The sequence below is a fragment of the Electrophorus electricus genome, chromosome 1, assembly GCF_041902795.1.
Source record: "Electrophorus electricus isolate QZ-2024a chromosome 1, ASM4190279v1, whole genome shotgun sequence".
Taxonomy (NCBI): domain Eukaryota; kingdom Metazoa; phylum Chordata; class Actinopteri; order Gymnotiformes; family Gymnotidae; genus Electrophorus; species Electrophorus electricus.
In genome coordinates, this window is record NC_137497.1 from 5,656,469 (window position 1) to 5,681,973 (window position 25,505).

Consider the following 25,505-nt stretch of genomic DNA (forward strand, 5'->3'; position numbering starts at 1 on the left):
TTTTCCGTGTTAAAAAACCAGGTCGTAACGAATGGAGGTTTGTATAGGACCTCCAATACAGCAGTTAGATAAAGAGCCCCAAGTGTCCCAAACCCACACAAAATCATCTCATCTATGCCAGACGATAGTAAATGGTTCACCGTCGTGGACCTAGCTAACTCCTTTTTCAGTATTCCAATGCATAGTATTCCAATTAGTATTCAGTATTCCAATGCTCACTAGTTCAGGGCAACATATTCAGCACCATTGCCTTGTTGCGGCCCTGCTAGATGCGATCACCTTACCAACTGCTATAGCTGTGTGTAAGTGCACAGCCCATATTAAAGGCACAGACGAAGTGTCAAAAGGGAATCACCATGCTGACTTGGCAGCAAAAAGAGCTGCCAGGCTTCCAGTGACACTGCAAGCTGTGTCAGTTCCCATTACTCCCACTCTCCAAATATCCCAAATGCAGCAGAGTGCCTCATCAGAAGAAAAGGCCACTTGGAAAAGGGCTGGATGCACTCTCAGTGATAAAATATGGTGTGGACCCGAAGGCAAACCTTGCCTACCACGCTACATGTTTCCTTATATGGCTACCATTGTTCACGGGCGTTTGCACATAAGCAAAGGGGGGATGACACAACAAATCATGAAACATTGGTATACAAAGGGGTTTACAGCTTACTCTAAACATTTTTGTAGCCGCTGCATTATATGTGCACAGAACAATGCAGGACGAAGAAAATCAGTGCCTCAGGCAGCACCCCCTCCACTACAAGAACCATTCCAACACCTACAAATGGACTTCATAGAATTAACACTGAGGGAAGGGAAAAAAATACTGCCTTGTTATTGTGTTTATCATTTCTAAATGGGTGGAAGTGTTTCCTATGGGGGAGCAGGGTGCTGAGGTGGTGGCAAAAGCTTTGTTGACTGAAATTATTCCCAGGTGGGGAATTCCCAAAAGAATATCCAGTGATAACGGTACCCCATTCTTAAATCAGGCATTAGACATGGTAAGAAAATACCAAGGCATAGACATGCGCCAGCACTGTGCCTACCACCCCGCTAGTGGTGGAGCAGTGGAAAGGGAAAATGGCACACTCAAATCCAAATTGGCAAAAACATGTCAGGAGATGGGCCTGGCATGGACTAAGGCCCTCCCACTGGTGCTCATGAGCATGAGGATGGTATCAAAGGCAAAACACGATCTTAGCCCGTATGAGATGCTGTTTGGACGCCCAGCAAATGCAGGATTCAGAGGAATGGGACCAATTAACCAGCTGGAAGGCCCCATATCTGACATCATGCTTTCTTACTTTATTAGACTGCATGCATCTCTTTCTCAGGTCGGCTCCAGCTGAAGGCGAATCTTCCCACAGAAGCAGACAGACCACTCCATGACCTGAAGCCCGGGGACTGGGTGGTGATTAAGGACCTTAGAAGAAGCCAGTGAAACAAACCACGGTGGCTGGGACCAGCACAGGTTCTCCTGACTACTCTCACCTCTGTCAAGGTCCAAGGAAGGAAGACTTGGATGCACACATCGCATTGCAAAAGAGCTCCTGATCCTGAGGTGTGATAAGGTAACCAACCTAAGGGGGGAGCAGGGAGGAAAAGGCCACGTGCTGCCCTCTCGTCCTGAGGGAATCAAGAGTGGTTAACCCTCACCCCTCAACAGGATGCTGCTCCTCTTGTTATTGAAACTGGCAAATTTGGACACAGAGATATTGGGAATATCCACCTCCCAATATATCCTCATTAATGTCACCAAAGGGGTCATCACTTGTGCCACTCCCTTAGAAAACGTGGAGCCAAATTATTTGTGCAGAGACCCATGTGATTGAAAAGATGTTGTGATGGTAGCACCGGTAACGGTTATGCTAAAGAGGCAGTAACCACCACCTGTTGGGAACCTCGGTGCAAGGCAACCAAGGCACCGTGGAGACCAGGGGGATACAGACCCACGACCTACACCTTTGAACCGGTCCTCCCCTCGGATGCGGACATGTACTGGTGTGGTGTAGAAACGGCAGGGGCAGACAGATGGGTTAAAAGGTTCACCATACTGATCAGTTTTCCTCCACCACAGGAGAGTCTGCGACTGTCTATGACTGAGGAAATAGAACCGGATTTATGGGGATAACCTAGGGGCAGAGGAGTCTGACCTCAATGGCGAACATCCCCAAACTCCAGGACTAGCCCAGCACGTGCTAGCCACATGTGACGGAAACGTAGCCTGTGCATTGGCACTCCTGCATCATAGTCAGTTGAATACCAGTGGTCCCTGCTGGATATGTCACCACATGGCATTCAAATGAGCAAGTAAACCATTGAAATGGGATCCCATGGTAAATGGTGCTCTGGGAAAGAGTTCCCTTCCACAAGGCATGAGACGACTTCATGCCAGAGCATTAGTACGAAATGGCACCACTCCAAGCAGGTACACCTATCAAAGCAAGAACAGGGCTGTACAAACCCCCCACAATCAGGGTTGAAATACCACAGAAAAGGGGTGAAACCTGCTTCTGTAGAGTAGGTGGGACGAGGGTGGGGGTTAGCAACTACCTCACCAGGATAACATACAATGACACACAACGCACTTCAGATAACATTTCAACTCTGCCCGGGGCTGCTCTTGGGCATGCGAACGGCATGCCTATCATATCATCCCACCAGATGGGTGTTGCTTCTTTACTCTAGTACTGCACCCCCCACCCCCCCCCCCCCTCCATCAGAGTCCTTATTCCATCAGAGACAATTCAGGACAAAAGCTCAAGCAGGAGAAAACGAGAAGTGACCATGCCTCACTGGTGGCATGGGTATCATCTGTGGGACCCCTGGATGACCCCGGGGGCAACAATGGGTTGGGCCCTACTACCTGGCAGCAGCACTGCTGCTACCTTGCAAAAATTAAATGGGCTGGCATGGCAGACACGACCTTTATCAAACGCAATTGAAGTGGCTTTAGGAACAAAAGACAAGGAGTTGTCCCCCATTCGCACCGCTGTCCTTCAACACAGGCTTGTTCTCGATACGATTTTAGCAAAGGAAGGGGAAGTGTGCAAAGTGTTGGGCACTGACTGTTGTTTTTACATTCCAGATGGTCATCATAACTTAACCGATTTAACTATGGCCATGAGAGATGGTCTACCTCCTCCTCCAGAAGTAGAATCTTGGTTATCTCAACCTCAGCAGCAGTGGGGCCCATGAGACCAGCTGTTACTTCAAATTTTCATCCCCATTATCTGTGTGATGTTATTGCTTTTGTGTTTTGCTCCATGTGTGTTGTACTGTTGTTCCAGGATTGTAGCTCGATTAGTCGCTCCACAACTGTGATCATTTCCCTACAATATTGGGAAGGTAGATGCCCTGCAGCTTCAGGATGACTTCGACCCTGATGAGGAACCAGACTTAAACCCTCTTCCCGACTGGATGATGGATCCTGATGTTTAGAAATGCATTCATGAACTTTATTATTATGCACGTTACCCGTTTGAGGACTAGCCTCAAATGAGTTGAATAAGTGTATTTGCAAAAACATGTTAGATAGTGATAATGTATGATATTATCAAAGGGGGAAATGTGAGGGAAAATGCTTAGTGCTTGCTGAAAGGAGGAAGTAAGGAATATGTGACCTTTATGTGACCTTTGCCCTCATCTTGACCAGTCTGCAAGAAATGCGAATAGAGAAGTGATGGAGTATGACAGTTATCGCTTAACTGTTGCTGGGCAGGGGTGCAGCAGCAGGGAGTAACAACTTGTTTTTAGCAGAAAAGAATGTTCAAGGATGGTTGAGAAGCCTGGCACCTGGAGTCACGAGATTAGCTCATGAGAGAACAACGGGGAATGGTGGGGGTATATGAACTCATGTGAGAGAGAAGTTGGAGGCTTCTCTCCGTCGATGCATAAGGGGCAGAACCAATAAAACTCACTCATCTGCACAGCTGACTCAAATCCAACTGATTTTTCCTCCACAAATGCAAACACACAAAGTCACTTGGCTGGATAATATTTAGTTTGTTGGGTGGTAACTCCAAATCTTCTAGATTAGGGAGAGCCTTCATGAAATAGCCTTTTAAAGTAAACAGTCTACCTGAGCCAAGAAGGAGCCTCTTCAAATTATATAAACTCTGAAAAGTGTATCGTTCCAGGGTGATCAAAGGATTTCTGTAAATCTGAAGTTTCTTTAATTGTGTTAAATTGGTGAAGTCTGAGCATGTTAAAGTAGTTATGAAATTGTTGGTAAGGTCTAGAACCTCCAAGGTGGACAGATTTCTGATGTCAGCAGGAACGTTATTCAGTTTGTTATGGGACATATCCAAGCTTTGGAGGTTACTCATTGATTTAAATGTCAGTTTTGTTATGTTAGATATATTGTTTCATCCAGTACTGTCAGACTTGTGTAGTCATTTAGTTCATTCTCTGATGTTGAACTGATATTGTTTAACTGCAAATGAAGCATTCTAAGTGAGCTGATCAGGCAGATAGTTTTAATCAGGGTTTTCACTGTCTGATCCCCTAGGTAGTAAATATTAAGTTTAACCAGAGTAGACTTAGGTTTGCAGCAACATTTTCAACTCCTCTGCTGCTATTGGTGATCCACTTAAATTAAGTCTGTTGATGTTTCTTAAGTAATTTGTGAAAGCTAGGTCTAATGTTTCAAGGTGAGGAAAAATATCAGCTGTGATCTTGAACAACTGCAATGGATTATGGGACAGATCCAGGACTTTCAGTTGTGTGGATGTATTTGATACATGTATTGTTTGAAAAGAAGAAAATCTATTTTTTCCAGTGTGCAGTTTCTGGATGTGGGGCATTTGGAAAACAGGCTGTATTTTGTATATGTCACAAAGATATTTTCCTGACACATTCAACATTACCAGACTGATAAGAGGGAGAAAGCAAATGGATTAATATTTGTAATGAGGTTTCCATCCATTCGAAGCACAGTGAGATTAAACCGATTCTGGAAGAATCCTCCTGTGATCAACGTGAGTTTGTTATGCGTGAGATTTAACTCTTGCAAGGCAGTGGAATCTCTGAAAGCTCCGTCTTCCACTTCCTTGATTCAATTGTTAGAAACGTTTAAGTTTTGAAGGTAAAAAAGGTGTACAAAGTCATTCTTCTTTATGATTGATTGTAAGAAATGTCCAGCACTTGCTACATGTGGTATGCATTCAGGAACAGCGCACAGCCCTCTTTTGTAACAGAGCACCCTCATAGTTTGAGATCTTAAAGAGCCTTTGATAGTGCAGTCTTTCAGGAAATATCCATTTATCAGACTGACAAATGCACAGCTGGACAACACACAAAAGAAGACTGTAGATTCCAATAAAATATGTCTAGTATTTTTTTAAATTCATCATGTCCATAAATTTAATGAAAATCTTGATACTGCTTGATACTCCTTGAAACTCCTTTTTGTTATCAAAGACTGTTGTGTCACAAGCAATACTGTTCAGCAGAGCTCATCAGTGATTCTTAGCAGTCCTAAGAAATAAGCATGAAAAAGCCTATTTCACTACTGTGTTCATATTTCAAAACTCTTCAAATACTGAAGGCATACAACTATTTGTACATTTCATTATATAACAAATCATTTCTACAAGCAAATTCCCTTTTCCATTTGCAAAAAAAAACAAAACAAAAAAAAAAACAGCCCAGTTGATTAATATTTACCTTCTAATAAATAAAATGGTCTTCAAGTTTAAAATTTTACAATCTACTTACCCACTTAAGACCTAAGAGTGATTATTTTAAAATTTGAATTGTCTGAAAAAATGTGTTAAAAACACGTTTGCCTAATTATGCGTCCTCTCTTCCTGCTGAGGTACGTCTACTCCCGATGACTTTGGTTCAGGGAAGCATCTTTTGATTTTATTGTTTATTTTGCTCTTGTGATGTCCAGTGTTAACCTTAGAGGACGGGTTCCTCTTTTGAGTCTTGGTTCTTCTCAAGGTTGCTTTCTCATGCTCTCTGGGAGTTTTTCTTTCAAGCTCTCACCTTTTGGTTTGCCCACTGGAGGCTTGGACATGGACATCTATAAATTTGTTTGGTGACATCAGCTGTTGTAAAAGTCACAGCACGATATAAATATATTTGACTTAACTTGACATTTGTACATTCTTTATTCTGACAGTTATTCTGAGGAACTTTGCTCATGCTTGCAGATTGTAGACAGCGGAGCATCTTTCAGAAGTGAAGCTGTGTAGTATATTTTTGCACAGCAAATGAAGTTACCCTGAAAGGTGTGAAGGGGTGAACAGAGGGAGTGAGAGAGGAGTATACATTTATTCTCCGCTGGTCAGAAAACAAAGGAGCACAGTGAACAAAACAACCAGATGAAAAAGGTAACAAAGAGTAAAACTGGGGGTAGTTAAGACCCAGCAGAGCAGCAGTAATACTCGGGGCGTCTTCTGAACACAGTAGTGAGGAATAATGTGCAGCACTGGAAGAGTGTTCCTGTGGACTTAAATAAGAAAGAGAGACAAATAATGAAATTAGGGACAGGTAGAGGTAATCAATAAACAGGTGATTGGGAACAAGGAGGGCACAGTGTGTGTGGCAGGGGGCGGCAGTGGAGGCTGAGTGGAGGGTGCACTGTGACAAACGGTATGTCAAGAAGATGAAATATATACTCTGAATCTTTTTGACCTATATATAATGTATATATCACTCCTAAACATTCAGAAGGACTTTGATTTCACAGCTGATCCTACCCTACCCTCAAGTAACTGTCCACTATCACTTATTATCACTTATCACTTATCACGATTAGTCCCTCCCAGCTTCTGTATTCCAAGTTTTCCCTGTCTTGTGTATTTTCTCCACCTTTGTTTGGTTTTCCACACCTGTCCCTCATTTCTAGTCTTGTTAAGTTTATGTATTTAAAGCCTGTCTTGAACCCTGTGTATTTGCTGTACATTTCATGTTTTTTTTAATGGTTGTGTTTATTTGAATATGTGCCTTTATGTGTTTAATGAATGTTTTTGAAAAAATGTCTCCGTATGCCTGTAAGTTTGTACTCTGTGGATCCTAACCTTGGTGTTTCTTAGCCCCAGGTTTTCCCTAGTCTTTGTTATAGCCTGATTCCCCTGTTTGCCTTCGTGTGTTGTTGTTTTGCTCATGTATCAACATGCTCTCCATGTTGGTTCTATGACCCTAGAGTGCTACAATGACTCTGATTTTGGATTTGCCTATAATAAATCTCGTTCTTCTCCGCACATGCGTTGACCTCCTTACCGCTCACCGTTACATTATCAAGACCCCAGCCATGCAGATGATGTATTACTGTTCCTGTATAATGTTCTTGTCATTTCTACATTTCTACAAAATCTGAATACCGCTGAACTGATCAGACATTGCTGAACTTATCTGACACTACTGCCCAATCCTTCCACATACCCCTAAGCTCTCTGTACATCACATATTGGACATCAAGGTCACCACCTAGCCATCAGAGCTGCCCAAATTCAATTTCAATTCATTACTCACAACTATTAATTCCAACCTTCAAGGCTGGTTTAATCCTCCACTCTGCCTCATTGTTAGAATATCTACTGTCAAAATTTAAATATTACCAAAAGAAAACTACTTATTTTCAATTATTCCACTTCAAACTCCTCTGCTATCTCAAAGTCACACCACATAGACACAAATTAACCACATCACAAACACCCAGATGTCAGAGACGTCTCAATGCTCCTAAATCTCAAGAACATATTCTTGCCATTCAACTACAGAACATGAACAAATGGATGTAGGGTATTTTTTTCTCCTGGTTTCTTTCATTCACATTTTCATCATGTATTCCCATATGGTGATGACCACAATCAAAAATACCATTTCAGATGACCATTTCAAAAATACATGTGTAGGCAGTGGACAGGGGTTCTTACCCTCCCACAAGAGAAGGGAAAATAGTTAAAGAAGCCTCCTGAAGGACTCTCTCTATGCTTTCCACCAATAAGCATCTGCCAAATGCTAAAAATGTAAACTTTAAAAACTGGGGTATGGTAGTTTACAGGTGTGGGCATGACATTTTATCTTTGGACAAGATAACACGTTAATTAAGAAATCTAATCAATTATGGTCAAGTTTCAAGAAGGCATCTCTTTACCACTAGGGGGCAGACATATGTCACTAATCAGGAATATGTCTTCATTCTCCAGTGACATCACTGAGACATATTTTGTTTTACAGACACAAAACTACAAACACCTAAAACTGCTGTGCATCTTGTTCAGTAGTTACATGTACTTCACTTAGGTTATAACATTTTTATTTTTAAATTTTCATTTTTACCTTAAAAAAAATATATATATATATATTTTTTTTTTTTTTACATATTTTAACATTTATTGAATTCATTTCCATGTCAGAGATGTTCACTGCATAATATTTTATTATGTTTGAAGTTTTTATTTATGTTCATATTACAAACTCACACTGCTCCCTCTACCCTCTGCTGGCACTGTTCTCCCACCTGTTATTCTTTATAGGGCTCATGGTTACATGTCGGCTTGTCTTGTTTTGTCTTGTCTTTGTGAGCACTCTCACTGGTTGTACTGGTTGTACTCTCTACCTTTTTATATACAGTCAGACTTTTTGATCTTTGCATTCTTTGAAGCTGCATTACATTTTTTGTTTCTTTCTTTGCTGATAGCTACCACCCTGGAGTGTAAATTAGCTCATGCAGTCGGCCACAGCACTGACCTGCCTCATGCAGGATGTTGTAGGACAGCTGAGTGAATGTGTTAAATGTGGCCTAACAGACACTCTCACTTGGCTAGCTTCACCCTAAACCTTCCTTCATCGCAAAGAGAGCACAGCACTACAACGTCAGAGACCCCTGAACACATAGAGATGTGGCATTGAAATTCAAACTCATATTCTACTAACATAACCCAGCTCTCCACTTGTTCAAACATGGTTGAAGATTTATGTGTTCTATTTTTGTAAAGGCTGTAAATTTTCTATGCTTATGTTTAGTTATAGTTCTCTGGTTTAATTTTTAGAGGGTGTAGTGGTGTAGTGCTTTACTGTAGTAGACGAATTCTCAGCACAATAAGAGACTTTGGGAATGGCAATTTATAGACTGCCGCAATGGTATGGGTTCACTTGTAGTGGATCATAAACCCAAATATTACATTAATTTCCAGTTTTTTAAATGTCTGTTTAACATCGTTTACTTTAGCTTAATTTAGCTCATCTTTTGTGTATCTTATGTCTAGAGCACTGTGTGATGGAAACTGTTCTGTGTGGATGTGTGTGCACATGTGTGCACTGACAGTTTGCTTTTGCATGAACACAAAGGCCTTTAACCACATCAAAGGTTTTGGACTGCTCACTTAAGAGCTATTTTTTTCTATTCATACTGCACACCAAGGTCTGGGTGCTTTCCATCCTCAGTGTGGACCCTGTCTTTGCGCTTTGCATTAGAACCTTGAGCACTGTTCTCAGTAGATACCCTTGTCACTCCAATGACTGGTTTATTGTTGACTGATTACAGAAGTTCACCTGAGGAACCAGAGAGAAGGTGGAGGGTTAATGTTGTTCCAGTGGTGATTGGAGTACTTGGGGCTGTGACCCTTAAGCTGGAGAAGTGGCTCTAACAAACCCTAGGAATTACAAAACTGATCTCAGTCCAAAGAGAGCACTCCCAGGAACATCTAAGGCTCCAAAAAATTAGTGTCAGGGTGGGGACATGACACATGAAAATCTATGAATACATCCAAGCCATTTACCCCAAGGATGAATAAATGTTTCAGACAGATGGAGGACACGGTCACCATGGAAGCAGAGAAGGTGTCATGGCAGGATAAAGTCCTCCATGGAATGTATCAGTGATAGAAGGTTGAGATGGCTGACATAAGATAATCCTACCAATGGCTGGAGAAGCCAGGACTGAACACAGGGGCACTAATTATGGCAGCACAAGTACAAGCACTCAGTATCATCGGTGGAATCGGTGGAAACTGGGGTGCATCACACTGGACAAGCAAACTGTACCACGGAGCTACTTAGACGGTCCAGTACCATATACACTCAGAGACACAACCAAGCAGTGGGGATAATACAGGAGAACATCTTACAAGGAGCCACAGAGAATTGTGAAAAAAACTAAACCAATCTTTTGTGAGACCTACAGAGTCAGACAAATTGTAGTGAACTAAGCAGATATTGTGCCAACAGATGAATGCTAAAATGTTTATTTATTTATATATATATTGAGGTCAGGACTCTGTGCAGGCCAATCAAGTTCTTCCACACCAATTTCACTCATCCATGTCTTTGTAGACCTTGCTTTGGGCACTGGTACGCAGTCATGTTGGAACAGGAAGAGGCCATCCCCAAACTGTTCCCACAAAGTTGGAAGCATGAAATTGTCCAAAATCTCTTGGTATGCTGAACCATTAGCAGTTCCTTTCACTGGAACTAAGGGGCTGAGCCCAACTCCTGAAAAACAACCCCACACCATAATCCCCCCTCCACCAAACCTTCCACTTGGCACAGTACAGTCAGACAAGTACCATTCTCCTGGCAACCGTCAAACCCAGATTCATCCATGAGAATGGCAGACAGAGATTGGCAGGAGATTGTCACTCCAGAGAACACGTCTTCACTGCTCTAGAATCCAGTGGCGGAGTGCTCTACACCACTGCATCCGATGCTTTGCATTGCGCTTGGTGATGTGGTAGACCCTGCTGTTCTTTTTCGTGGCCTACTACTTCATGGCTGAGTTGCTGTCATTTCCAATCACTTCCACTTTGTTATAATACCACTGACAGTTGACTGTGAAATATTTAGTAGAGAGGAAATATCACGACTGGACTTATTCCAGAGCTGGCATTCTATCACGGTACCACACTGAAATTCACTGAGTTCCTGAGAGTCACCCATTCCTTCACAAATGTTTGTAGAAGCAATAATTCCAAAAGTAAGCTTTGGTGAGACTTAAGAGACAGACTTAAGACAAAGTCATAGTGAACTAAACACATAAACAATAGATAACTACCAGAAAAACAGCAGTAGTGGTAAGTATGACAGTCCAAAATGGTAGTAATATTATAAATGACGAAAGATGATACATTCGATAAATACTAGAGTCAGAAAGAGAAAAAATATATATAGAATGTGGAAAGTTAAAACCAAGGTTGTCCAAGTATTGACAGGAGCACTTGGGGACATTGATTAATGATGACATTTATTTATTTTTGTCTTTATTATCTATTGTCAATGTCTATTATGATCTGTTTATTTATTTGTTATTAATTACATTTTTTATATTTACACTATAATGATGATTCATTTTCATGTATTGTATAAGCCACACCTCCTACAATATAAAGCACAGTTTTATTCACGTCACATTTCCTCTTCGTGTCTACTCTGATAACAGTGATGGCTTGTATTTCGGTTCTGATTCTCTTTTTTCATGGCATGGGTAAGTAATATTAATTTCATTTACATTAAATAGACAGAACAAACTTTATTGTTTTGAAGAAGTCATAAAGATTATACTTTTTCAGATGAATGTTTTTATACTGCCCGCCTCAGACAGTTCATGTTTTTTTCTATTTTTGTTGATTTATGAGTTACAGATTTGATTGCAGTGACTCTGGGCTCTCCAGACACTTTAATATTGGTGGCAGAACCTGGTGATGATGTCACCATTTGGAACCAGTATGACCAGATAGAACCAGGTCACATATATTGGTTCAAGCACACAAATCATTCTGTTCCACATCGTGTTGCGTGCCAGTTGTATTTAAAATATTCTCCATCTCACCCCTGTTCTCTTGTTAATCAAAGTAAACATATTGTGATGACTGTAAACTCCCAGAACACCTCTCTGACAATAACTGGAGTGAATTACACTGATTCAGGACTGTATTACTGTGGCATTCCACGAAGCACTCAAATTTCCTTCAGCAATGCTACATATTTACAAGTGATAGGTAACATTTTGTGATGAATCTCATTATATTACTCATTCACAAATATTTATGTTGTTTTAAAGATGTTTCTGTATTATGATGTTCTTTATTGAATCATGTGACTGTCATAGTCACTTAAAACATTTTGTTTCAGAGCGAAATGAAACACATTTCAAAAGAACATTTGAAGAAGGTATGTTATATCTTGTTATATTCTTTAGCTGATCAGGTAACTTTCTGTGCAAAAGAATCACATTACATTACATATTTGATATTCAATAGTTATGCACTATAGAGAAGTAAAATTATGGTTAATATTAAATTCATGAAATTTAATAAATCATTAAACTGTTTTTTTGTTGTTGTTGCTTTCTAGAGAAAAGTGAAACACCATCCAAAACCAGTTCTGTAGGTTTGTGATCTCATATTCATTCATATTCATATATTGAACCATCCTCTCTTAATTTCGTGGTTTATATTCTGCTGTTTAAAATTTGATTGTAAATAATTAACTGAAAGACATAGATGAAATTCAGTGCAAAGTCACATGTACAGATTTAAAAATAACTCCTTTCTTTACATCTCTTCTCCAGCTCACTGCTTTTCCGAAGTCTACTTCATGCTGATAGTAGTGTTCGGTGGTGTGATTGTGATTCTCATCAGTGTTCTTCTAGTCATGTTGAAGAAGAGAAAACAACACCAAGACGGTACAGCTGATACTGCTGTTTAAAACTGATCCATTAAGATTTTACGCATGTTCAAAAATACAACTCAGAACAAAAACTAAAAAACTATGTTATATTGTTAATGTTATATTAATAATAGAGCTTTTGACTGATTCTTACAGAAACTGACGATAAAGTACAACAAAAGAAAGAGGTAAATATGAAAATACATGATATTTGAAACCCACATATATATGGAAAGAAAGAAAAAGAAAGAACACCTTTATTTAGGAGAATATTTACTTAACATGTTATTAAATTTCTCCAAAAGCAGTCTAACTAATTGTGATCAAATTAGAAAGGTTTTGGAACAGTAGAACTTTTACAAATGAGGAATCATAAAATATATAAAGAATCAGATCTTAAAATAAATTTCATGACTATAATAATACAGGGAATTTGGATATTAGTATTGACTAAAGGAATACACCATTGATAAAATAATTTATCATCTAGTTGTAATTTTTTGTACTATTACAGGAGCAAGATTCTAAATATGCTGATCTACAGTTTTCTGATAAGAAAACCAAGAAATCAGGGAGACACACTGAAGTGGTGGACACTAAGGTTGTATATTCTTCAGTAAGAAACTAGCAGTGTACTGTTATAGAACAAAGTTATACATCATTCCTTCATTGTTTGGAACAGCTTTACATAGTTAATTATTTTAACCAACAACAGCCATAAGAGGCTGTGATCTCTGCCATATTTTTCATATCTGTACTCTCTAGTTTTGACAAACACGACCAGAGAAAAGTGTCCGTGTCATCGAACACAAAAGCATCAGATACTATTTGAAGATCTGTAATTGCATTTGAGCAGTTAACGTGATGTACCACAAACTGGATTAATTTGGGAGGTTGATGTGACCAGTGCAAGAATGGAGAGTATGTTACTTATATTCATGGTAATTTGCTGTTCATAGTGTAGAAAAATAAAAATTTAATAAAAAAAATTATATATATATATATATATATATATATATATATATATTGCATGTATTGTAGGACAACATGTGTTCACTCTATAACTAAATAAAATGCTTAAAGCATAGGGGTAAATGATACATACTAAAAATGTTTGTGTGTGTGTGTGTGTGTGTGTGTGTGTGTGTGTGTGTGTGTGTGTTTGCACGCATGTTTTTATGTAAGCTAAATTACTAACACATGATGTTGTGATGGTGACTGATACGCATATAAATGTGTTCCAAACAGAAAATGCTCAGTTCGATTTGTTGTGATGTAAATTTAATGAAATAAGTATTTGGAATCATCAATTGTTTTAATTAAAGTATATTCTTCAGACTGGTCTTTTGGTTCAATCTTCTTTTTAAGTAAATCATATGAAAAGGATTTATATTATGTGAAACCACCATGAGTTACTTCATATCTACTGACTCATCACACTTGCTGAAGTGTTAAGAGGTTAGATCTGATTTCTGTGTTCACATTAACAGAACATTTTGAAACCAAGCTACCGTAAGTTAATTTCTATTCACAATGTAAATAATCTGGAATTTTATCATAAATCTGTGATTATTCAAAAAAATTAATTATTCACCTTTGTAAAAAAAAAAAAAAAATTCAAAATTGAATGTTACTTGCAACATGTAGTGACTTAACTTCTAAACATGTCCTTACATTAATAAAATTAACTGTTTAAAAACGTGCAATGCTCAGTGTATCTGGTGGAGGAGACAGTAGTGATTGTTCTAAAGCCCTTTTGTTGATGTTTGAGGCAGAATAAATACAGACGTAATCAAACAGACAAATGGAAGGCTTGGTCTTCTACAAAAAAGAGGAACAAGATTTTTTTACTCAGTCATCTTCATATTTCATTTTTCATATCAACATATTTCAGTCCATTACTTTTGATGTAACATCATATTTGAAACAAAGAGTGTTGGCAACGTGTGTGTGTGTGTGTGTGTGTGTGTGTGTGGCTTCAGTACATCATGGTCTTTGTGGTCTCCTATGAGACTATGACCTCCAGCCATTTTCACACACTGCTTGCTGCATGACAAACACCCAAACACCAGTTTCACTACTTACACTCTTCACTTGTCTTTCCACATAAATAAATCTCGTAAATAAACTTTACAGGTTTACTGTTTAATACAGATTTTCTGAGAGAGCCATTTTTGCAGATATTGTAATACATTTGTTGTAAATTATATTTACTGATTTCTTTGTTTTGCACATTAATTTATTGCATTAGATTCTGCTATTAATGAAATGAGAATGCCACAGAAATCGTTATTCAGCGTTACATCTACAGGAATGACATTTGCTATCATTCTCTCATGCATATGTAGGTCTAGAGTCACTGGTTTAGTTCCATTATGAACATTATGAGAATTTATTCAGATAAAAAGTGAAACAATAAATGTATTAAATTTATCTAAATAAAAATGAAAGAATGGATGTGCAAGTAATTGTCACTTTCATTTTCAAAACATTTATGTGTAACGTGTGTGGCCCAAGTGGAACAACGAGTGGGAGGCAAGCGATCCATGACATTATGTAAATTATGTACACTACTAACTCTCATTATAACTTCCTTTCTTACCCCTGCACTGATCTGTGTATAAACCATGTTGGTGGTTAATATTCAAATGTGGCCTCTGGCAACATTTTTTCAGCTTGCGACTGAACTAAGAACAGAATGGAAGCTCTCACATCTCTGTGGTTAAAATACGCCAGAGCTCATTTTGCACAACTGAAGAAAAGACAAAAACAAGTGTGTAAATGACACAGTGTGACCTCTGGCAACATTTTCTCAGCATGCAGCTGAAGAACAGAAGGGAAGCTTTCATATCTCTGTGGTCAACAAACTTCAGCATGCATCTCACACTACTGAAAGAAAATGTCATATACAAGTATATAAATAACACAGTGTATAGATCTGAAAGATTTGACAGGCATTTCAGGTTTTAGCAGATGTAAAGGCAGAAAACAGAGACCAACTATGTCAGGCCTTTTATAAGCTTTTGTAACTGACAATATATATTAGACAAACAGAAGTGTACAATTTTTGAAAGTAAAATTGTGTTTAAATGATAGTGTGTTTATAACTGAAAGGTTGGACAGACATGTCAGGTTTAACATGCTTTTTCAAGTTCGGTTTATTCGTCACATACATAGTCATACACAGTACAACACGCAGTGAAATGGTGGAGAGTGCTCTGTCCAAACTGAGGAAGAGAACCAGGGGTGCATAGAGAAAAAAATATATATATATACAGATAAATATATATATTCTATGTATGTACAAAAATATATTAACAATGTATGTACAATATATGTATATTATGATTATATACACAATGTACAATGTATATGGTTGAGTATATATGTACACAATCTACAGAATGTACAGATCCATTTTGTATAATACCATATCTACAGTTGTTGTAACAGGTTAATTGAGTATAAATCTAAATCTATATATACAGATGTACAGATATACAGTCATGTTACGTGGTGGTGGTGGTGGTCCCCACAGTTTATCAGTTTCCCTGATTCAGGGCCCGAATGGCCTGTGGGAAGAAGCTCCTCTTCAGCCTCTCTGTCTTGGCCTTCAGGGAGCGGAAGCGCCTCCCTGACCTCAACAGAGAGAAGAGTCTATTGTTGGGATGGGTGGGGTCCTTCACAATTTTCCTGGCCTTGGTTTGGCACCGCTTGTAGTAGGTGGTCTGCAGGTCAGGAAGTTCTGAGTGAGTGATGCGCTCTGCTGAACGCACTACCCTTTGGAGTGCTTGTCTGTCCTGCTTGGTGCTATTTCCAAACCAGACTGTGATGTTCCCCGTGAGGATGCTCTCGATAGTGCAGGTGTAGAAGTTCCGCAGTACCTTGGAGGGCAGTCTGAAGTCCCTTAGGCGTCTGAGGTGGTAAAGACGCTGACGAGCCTTCTTTGCCAGGGAGCTGGTATGGCAGGACCAGGACAGGTCCTGCGAGATGTGAACACCAAGGTACCTGAAACTATCTACTCTCTCCACCGTGGTTCCACTGATCCTCACAGGTTGGTAGTGCCGCTCCTGCTTCTTGCTGCAATCCACGATCAGCTCCTTTGTCTTACTGACGTTTAGAAGGAAATTATTTTCCTGGCACCAGTTTTCCAGGTGTTTAATCTCCTCCAGGTAGGCCCTCTCGTCGTTGTCCGAGATTAGACCCACGACAACGGTGTCGTCAGCAAACTTGACAATGATGTTAGAGCTGGAAGTGGCTGTGCAGTCGTAGGTGTACAGTGAGTAGAGCAGGGGGCTTAGGACACAACCCTGAGGAGCTCCAGTGCTGAGGGTGAGGGTGGATGAGGCGCAGTTGCCCACCCGTACTGATTGTGGTCTGTCTGTTAGGAAGTTGGAGATCCAGTCGCACAGGGATGTATGCAGTCCTAGATCTCCCAACTTAGTAGTGAGTAGGGAGGGAATGATAGTGTTAAATGCTGAACTGTAGTCGACAAATAGCATTTTAACATAATTTCCCCTCCCTTCGTCCAGGTGAGTCAGTGTAGTGTGGAGCAGATGTGCAATCGCATCGTCAGTGGAGCGGTTGTGGCGGTATGCAAACTGCAGTGGGTCCGTGGAGGCTGGCAGTGAAGATGTGATGAAGTCTCTGACTAGCTTTTCAAAGCACTTCATCACGACTGATGTGAGGGCGACAGGGCGGTAGTCATTGAGGTCGGAGGGTCGAGGTTTCTTCGGGACAGGGACGATGGTGGACCGCTTGAAGCTGGACAGACATGTCAGCTTATGAATAGGTAGACAACAGATGAACCATCACAGGCCTTTTCCCCTTTAAAAACAGGCGAACTGGCACTATATTTGTTAACAAATCACAGTTTACTGTCTACCACAGAAACTGAATTTTAGCTAATGCTCTCTGAATGCATTTACACAGCTACAAGGCACACAGTACAATAAAACAGACATAAAATATAATGTCTCATAATGAACTAGTAATTACTTTCACCTCCCTGCTGTGTGTACAAACACAAACACATTTAGTAGCAAAAAATCATTATATCTAAAAATATTTTACAGGTTTTAACATCAGCCTTAAAATCTCACATTTGTTGGTGAAATATAACAACATATGTGTTACAAAAACATATTTTGTATGTATATGTGGATTTTGTTTTCTTGCTCAGGATCTGAATGTTTTTAGACTCATAAGTGTCTTGTTTTATTAGCAGGACATGTTACCTTCAACAGAAGTATTGCAGAAATAAACAAATGCTGCTTTGGCCCGCCATCTAGTGAAGACCCTGTGCCACAACACCTGATTCAGCGCCTCAGCTTTGTATTAAGTCCTTCTGCGCTGAATGAGGTGTATTAGTAAGCACTGGGTAGAGGACCAGCAGAGGGCCACCAGAGGGATAAATGATGTGAATTTCCATTCTTGTCCTCCTGCCTACTTAAGAGCAGTTCAAACACTCCTGGTTGCTCGTTCTTTTTCCAGCTGACTGACAGGTTTTTCAGGTTATTTTTCAGGCCAAAAGTGTGGACTATACCCCGTATAGCTATAACACTGCAGCAACATAATGCCTAAGGGTGAGGATAGATAGAGTCCTGGAGCTGAACAGTTCAACTCCTTTCATTCACATGGAAAGAATAATGGAGCTACCAATATGAAAATAAATACACAACCACCTTGTGAGATTTTTTTTATCCACCTGAGGGGCACTTCAGTACCTTGTATAACCAGTCAGATTTAAAATTTTCAGGACAAAACAGTGAAGTAAATCCAAAATATCCAGAACTGTAAAATGACACAATGCATCTGACAGTGAGGATGGATGGAGTCTGAGACCAGGGTGAATGTTTTTCTTGATGATGCATTACCACTGCATGACTAGGAAGAGGTACTTAAAAAATGACACTCACACTTTACCCATGAAACCAATTAATGAAAGAAAATTGTCAGTTTGAATCAGTAAATCCATTTATGTTAGTGTGCCTTTCATTTTTCATTTATTTTTAATTTGCATATATCATTTTAGTATGAACTTTCACAGAAGACTCCAGCAAATAATGATTATTCATAGCAGTGAGGAGGCCTGGGGCTTCAGAGCCATTAGTAAAGAGCCGGTAGCTATAGCAACCGAAATTACTTCTGCAACAGTAACATGTCTGACACTAACAGAACTCTTCAAATAAATCACCCCTGGAAGTGATCCATGTTGCTTCCTGTTTGGAGAATGTGGCTGGTCTTCCCAGAGCTGGAGATGGAAATGAAACACCTCAAAGGGCCATAAGGCTCCTGGGACTTCGATGATCCACACAGAAACCTGGGACCAGCTCAGTGGCTCAGTGTCAGAGTTCCATGACTGATGGAGTTTAAGACCGCCAGAGCCACAGAGGAAGGCCAAGGTCCCTTCCACCAAAGTACTATGATGCTGGACATGACTTCTGTAGGGGAAGTTTCTTGATCTCACTTTAAAGACTGTTCCCACTTAATCATAGATAGACATCAAACTGGGAAGGCCTGCCCAGGAAAACACAACAGTCAGTGTGGAATAAACTTCATTTACTGAATGATTACAGAGCATCCAGACAGAATGCAATACTTCTCCTGGTGCAGTCTGACATTTGTTAAATTGTAATGCTCACAACTGAGTATAATGCAGTGTAGTTTAATATGCTTGTATGCTGCTAGATTAGGATTTAGGCCAGATTGAATGCCTTTATTTGGTTATAAATATATATACTGTATTTGTACATGTGTACTGTACAATGTTATGTTTCTCTTTGCATATCTTAGCTTCTTTGAGCTGGTGTCAGAGAATATGCCTGGCATTGTACAGCACACCTGGAGCTGAGAGGGTTAAAATATTTGCTCAAAAGCCCAACAGTGGCAGCATGGCAGAGCTGAGATTCAAACCCACAACCTTGCGATTGGCGGTCCAAAATCATATGCACCACAGTATCACTGACCTAACAAAATACTATGATGATATAATGTGATGTGTGCTGATATGGTCTATAAACACACAAGAAGAATAATAGTAAACTACTACATTCTAAATATACTCTTAATAAGATACTGCATTTACTACAAATTAACTAGCTCAGTGGATTACAGCAGCATGAACATGTAAAGTAAACTGAAACTTAGAGAGAGCATGACTAACCCATCCTTCCCACCCAATGAAAGCACAGTCAGTCATGATCTTGGGGACTCCTGGCTATGTTCCAGTGATAGAACCCAGATCACCACATGTTAAATAGCTGGTGGATGGATGCTGTAGCATGGACGTACATGTTTGTGTATTGCTGTCTGGCTTAGTGTTTGGAGATGCTTACAGTAGTTTGGGGGTTACTATGGTAATCAAAGTGGCAGAATTCTGTGTAAAGTAAGGCTGATTAAATGATGTACAACTTGTGAATCCATGTTTATGGACTGTATTGAGAGAATATGTGTGATGGCCCGAGTGCCGCAGGGCGCGGAACAGGACGCGCAGACTCCCTTGACTATGTGCAACATTTAATGACATTAAACGTATAGGACAATAGTGGCACTCACACATGACATTAACAGTAAACATAAACACCAACACTAATGATAAAGACTGTAACATTGACATAGATTATACAAATAATAATAATGGCTACACAAACATGAATACTAACATACTACTCAGACTCTAACAAACAATGACCAACACTAAGGCACGCACTGACAGTGGTTTAAATAGACTAACAAACACTCAATGTTAAACCCTGTGCAGGTGCGTGCCATCACGGGGGTGTGGCTACAAACAAGAGTTTGTACTCTGCCGCACACGGCAGGCCGTACCACGTGACTTGTGGGTGGGGGGTGCATCCCATTACAATATGCATTCATCTGTAATGCTTTTGTATTGGATCAGAATCCCAAATATTCCATTTATTAATTACCATGTTAATATCAAACAGAACTGCAATTTAGCTGTGGTCTTTTATGTATTTTTGTTCACGGCACTGTGTGATGGAAACAGATCTGTAGGCATGTGTGCATGTCTGTCTGTGCATGTCTTTGCATGAACAGCAAACAAACAAACACTTTTAAGCACATCAAAGGCTGTGGCTGTGTACATAGCAGTCATTCTAGCCATTCTGCTCTTTTACACACTGTGGTCTAAATATTTTCCAACCTCAACATGGACCCCCAGTTTATTCCTCACACTTTGCATCAAAACCACTCGATTTCTGTTCTCACTAGATACTCCTTTCACTTCCACAAGCAAATGTTTACTGATCACAAAGTTCACTTGAGGAGATCTGTTAAAACAGGCCTACACAACACCTTCAGAGTGTATGCTGGTAAAATAAGGCCTGTTTATACATATAGAAACCTGTTTTATATCAGGTGACAGAATGGTCCTTTGTTGGAACACTAAAGCCACATTAAAATTACAAGAAGGCACAAATCTGATTTGTGTTTCCTTAATTGTGCATATATACATATGATTACTGTCATGGCATGTAGAGGAAAAACTCTTTCCTGATCACTTTTCCTCTTTTAATTATCAGCCAACCACACTTTCTCTAGTCCAAATGACTTTCCAGTGTCCTTTCTGTACATCAGGAGGAATAACGATTCAGCATATGTCCCTTTCCATAGTGAAGTGAACCTTGGTGTTATTCATGTACTGGAGGTGGCTGATTGTAGCTCTACTCCTGAATCTGTGTCCATATCCAGTCTTACTGGTGATCTTGTTAAGTGGAATTCAGGCCTATGCAGAACAGCAGTGGGGACAGTGCATATATCACACTATATCATGTATCTCCTTGGTATATACACCACACTTTATGATGCATCTCTTTGGTATATACACCACACGTTTTGGTGCATCTCCTTGGTATATACACCACACTTTATGAAGCATCTCCTTGGTATATTCACCACACTTTTTGATGCATCTCCTTGGTATATACCACACTTTATGGTCACCTGGGCACTTGTTTGTTTCTGATGTTTTGCCCCAGTGTTCAGCTGATTTCTGGAGTTGGTCTCTATGGTCTTATTGTCTCTAGAATGACAGGGATTCGAGTTTCCATGCATGTGGCATTGAAACTGACAGTGGTGCAAGGGGCACTTGGTGCTCTAACATTAAAACAAGATGTGAGAGGCTGAAAATAACTTACTTCAATCCTAAATATGGGTACTGTAGGCATATTGTAGTCGATAAAGAGTTATTGTATTACCCAATCAGAATCAAGCTGCTTGTTCTTATATTGATGCACAGCACAGTAGTATTAGAGAATCATTACAGGCTGCAGCACTGAACCGATTAGGGTAGTTGGGGTGCTGGAACTAAATGGCCTGAAACCTTCACTAAAGAGCTCTAATGGAAAACCTTTTGTCTTGTGAACGTCCCACCCACTCCAACATAACACACCCCTGAGCTGTGATGGGAGTGTGGTGAGAAAGCTACTAACCACAGCAAAAACCTGAGCTTGGTTAAACAACTAAATTTAGCATGACCACCATGGCAACATAGAAACAAACAAACAAACAGACAGACCAGGACATCATCAACATATGTGTTATGTGGAACATGCCATTGGTGGACAAACCTGGGAGATGCTGGTGGCTCAGCTTCTAACAGCAAATGTCCATTTAACATCACAAAACAACTGCAGGCTGTTTCATCAAACAGCGCCACACAATCCTGCCTGTACAGGGGTATAACATTTCACACTGATACACACAACACCCCACACTCCTACCTGTATGGGGGTATAACAGCTCACAGTGACACATACAAGACCCCACACACCTGCCTTTACAGGGGTATAACAGCTCACACTGATACACACAACACCCACACTCCTGTGTGTATGTTTAACAGCTCACACCAGTACAGGGTACCTAGGCCATCTATAGTACACAGGAGAAGATGTTGGTAATGTGATCAGAGGCAACAGCACCATGAGAAACCTTCTTCCTGGAATACAAGAAACCTTATACTGTCCTTATACTGAGCACAAGGACTCCACTGATAGCAGCATACAGCAGCAAATAATGCTACAGCAAATGTTAGCTAAACAATGTCTACAGACCACCCTATTTCAGTGAAAATAACAAGTCAGTCACTTACAGTGAGAGACTTTGGCACATTTGTAATGTGCAGAGCCCAAATACCAAGCCCCGTGAATTAAGTTAATATTGTGTATTTATCTTTATCTAAACTGAAGGACACATGTTAACATGAACTCACACTTAAATTTAAACATTCCACTACATTTCAACTCATTCACTGGTCCATGTTAGAAATGTGTTTCCTGTTTGGTGACAGGACCAAAGCAGATTTTTTATCTATATTTTTAATTTCCCTCTGGGATTAATAAAGTTATCTATCTATCTATCTATCTATCTATCTATCTATCTATCTATCTATCTATCTATCTATCTATCTATCTATCTATCTATCTATCTATCTATCTATCTATATTTATTGATATGAGTATTGGTATGATATCAGTAAATACTAAAAGATTTTGTACTCATATTCACACCTGGACTGAGAAGAATGAAATTCATGTACCACTAGACATGACCATACAGACTAACTGTGAAGATGCTTCACTGGCTCATCAACTCCTTTTCATTCCTCTGACTGATCCCCTCATCTCATTATTACCATTGTGAGTGATCCCCTCATCCCATTACTATCACTGTGACTGATCCCCTCATCCCATTACTATCACTGTGACTGATCCCCTCATCCCATTACTATCACTGTGACTGATCCTCTGACTCTGAAATCATCACTGACAATACAAATACAATAATCTTATGCAGGGTTCTAGGCTGTAAGTCAGTTCTACACATCAAAGAATGTTTTGCATTCATGTTACAAATGTTTTGTATGTTTTGTTGCATTTGAGCGGTGTACCAATCCCATGGGACTTTTAGATTCAACCTGTACTTGTATTAAAGGTCATGAAGACAAGCTCTAGTAGTGTTTGTCTTTACCACATCTATAATGATGCTGGCTGACAGCAGTGACACTGAAGACCTGTGACCACATGACACAATATGGCAAGGGACTTTATTTACAGGAACGTATGTAATACTGTATGAATGTATGACGTGATCCCTTTTTTTGTGTATTATCTATTTATTCATGTGTTGCAAAATACATATATTATTTTCCACTGAAATTATTGTAGTTTATGAATTTTTATTTAATGCATAAGCCACACATCCAACTATATAAAGCAGAGTTTGATATGACCAGTCACATTTCCTCTTCATGTCTGACAGCAGGGATGGTTTGTATATTGCTTCTGTTTCTCCTGTTCCATGGCGTTGGTAAGTAATACTAATCTCATTTACATTATTAAATAGAGAAGATGACAAAGACAAAATTTTAAATGATAAGAAATAACTTGATGTTCAGAGTATTGTCCCACTCAAGATAGTTTGGGTTGATTTATGTTTTTTGTTGTTTTCTGTATTGCAGATTTGCTCCCAGTGACTCTGGGCTCTTCAGACACTGTAATATTGGTGGCAGAACCTGGTGATGATGTTACCATTTGGTACCAGAGTGAACAAACAACATTAACTTACGTATACTGGTTTAAGCACACAGACAGTTCTGTGCCAGTTTACATTTCATGCCAATATTACAAAATATTTTCTCCACCCAGCCTCTGCTATTTTGTCAAAGTAAACAAATTGTGATGACTGTAAACTCCCAGAACATCTCTCTGACAATAAAAGCAGTTAATCACACTGATTCAGGACTTTATTACTGTGGCACTCAGCCAAGAGACTTAATTTCCTTCAGCAATGCAACATATTTACAAGTGACAGGTAACTTTCTGTGCAGTCACATTACATTACTCATTAACAAACATTTATATAGCATGATTGATTAAAAATGGGTATGCTTCATGACATGTTCTGCATGTAACTGTATTAATCAATAAATAATGTTTTTCAGAGCGAAATGAAACACTCTTCAACTCTTCAGCAGTTCTGAAGGTTTGTATTCTCATTTTCTTGATCAGTTTCTGTGTTAATTAATTCCTCTGTTACTTGTTTTAGTGTGACTAATATTTCTTATTACATCTTGACTTTATACAGGAGCAGGATCCTAATGCAGTGAACTATGCTGCTCTACAGTTTTCTGATCACAAATCTAAGAGTGTTGCAGGACATGGTGAAGTGGTGAATACACATGTTGTATTTTCTACAGTAAGATCCTAACAGTTTATTGTAACAGAACAAGGTTACGCACAGTTCCTTTAGAATAATAATGTATATAAGGCTGTTTGGAGCAGCTTTATATTCATTATTATTCTAAATTCGTAACACAGTAGTTCATGACTCCCACATTAGTTGTGGTTGCATGAATTACATGAATATTAATCACAAATCATGTAGTTTATTTTGTACATAGTAAACAGTGTCAATGTCATCAAATGCAAAAGTATTAGAGGCTGTTCTGAAGGTCTGTAAACACTGTTGTAACTGATCAGTGAGTGTTATGCGTCACAAACTGGATTAACCCAGGGGAGTTTCATGTGACCAGTGCAAGAGTGGAAGGGGAGTCATTTTATTAACACTAATTCATTTTTCAAACCTGCAGTTTACTGATCTATCTCCCCCCCCCCCCCCCATGTATTTCAGTCTGTAAATAAAACCATTTAAACAAAGAAGTGTTCACATTATCTATAGTCCCAGTTGTCATAGCAACAGGTTAATTTATTGTTACTGTTAAGCATTTCAGCACTAGATGTAAAGACGTAAAATCCAACTAGATGCACATCCTTTTGTATTTTTGACATGGACCATTTAGTCCTTTAAATATGAGCACTTGCTTTTTTGGGTACTTTTATGTGTATTTCTCTCTCTTTCTTTCT

At 39.4% G+C, this 25,505-nt stretch overlaps 2 protein-coding genes and 1 pseudogene across 2 annotated transcripts in view; 1 reads left to right on the plus strand and 2 right to left on the minus strand.

The window, feature by feature from the left end:
- Positions 1 to 25,505, minus strand: part of LOC145656918 (uncharacterized) — a 234,143-nt gene that overhangs the window by 182,721 nt on the left and 25,917 nt on the right. The window lies entirely within an intron of this gene.
- On the minus strand, positions 2,808 to 5,206 carry LOC113569387 (uncharacterized; annotated as a pseudogene).
- LOC113569474 (uncharacterized) lies at positions 11,376 to 13,953 on the plus strand. Its single transcript, XM_081709917.1, has 8 exons — positions 11,376 to 11,431; positions 11,583 to 11,945; positions 12,079 to 12,117; positions 12,301 to 12,336; positions 12,518 to 12,631; positions 12,772 to 12,803; positions 13,130 to 13,216; positions 13,381 to 13,953. The coding sequence occupies exons 1-8, from the start codon at positions 11,389 to 11,391 to the stop codon at positions 13,384 to 13,386; spliced, it is 720 nt and encodes a 239-aa protein (XP_081566043.1). The 5' UTR covers positions 11,376 to 11,388; the 3' UTR covers positions 13,387 to 13,953.

Coding starts and splice junctions, on each gene's coding strand:
- LOC113569474 (XM_081709917.1), top strand. CDS start 11,389: ATGGCTTGTATTTCGGTTCTGATTCTCTTTTTTCATGGCATGG. Junction 11,432..11,582: donor TCTCTTTTTTCATGGCATGG/GTAAGTAATATT, acceptor TTGATTTATGAG/TTACAGATTTGATTGCAGTG. Junction 12,804..13,129: donor AAGTACAACAAAAGAAAGAG/GTAAATATGAAA, acceptor GTACTATTACAG/GAGCAAGATTCTAAATATGC.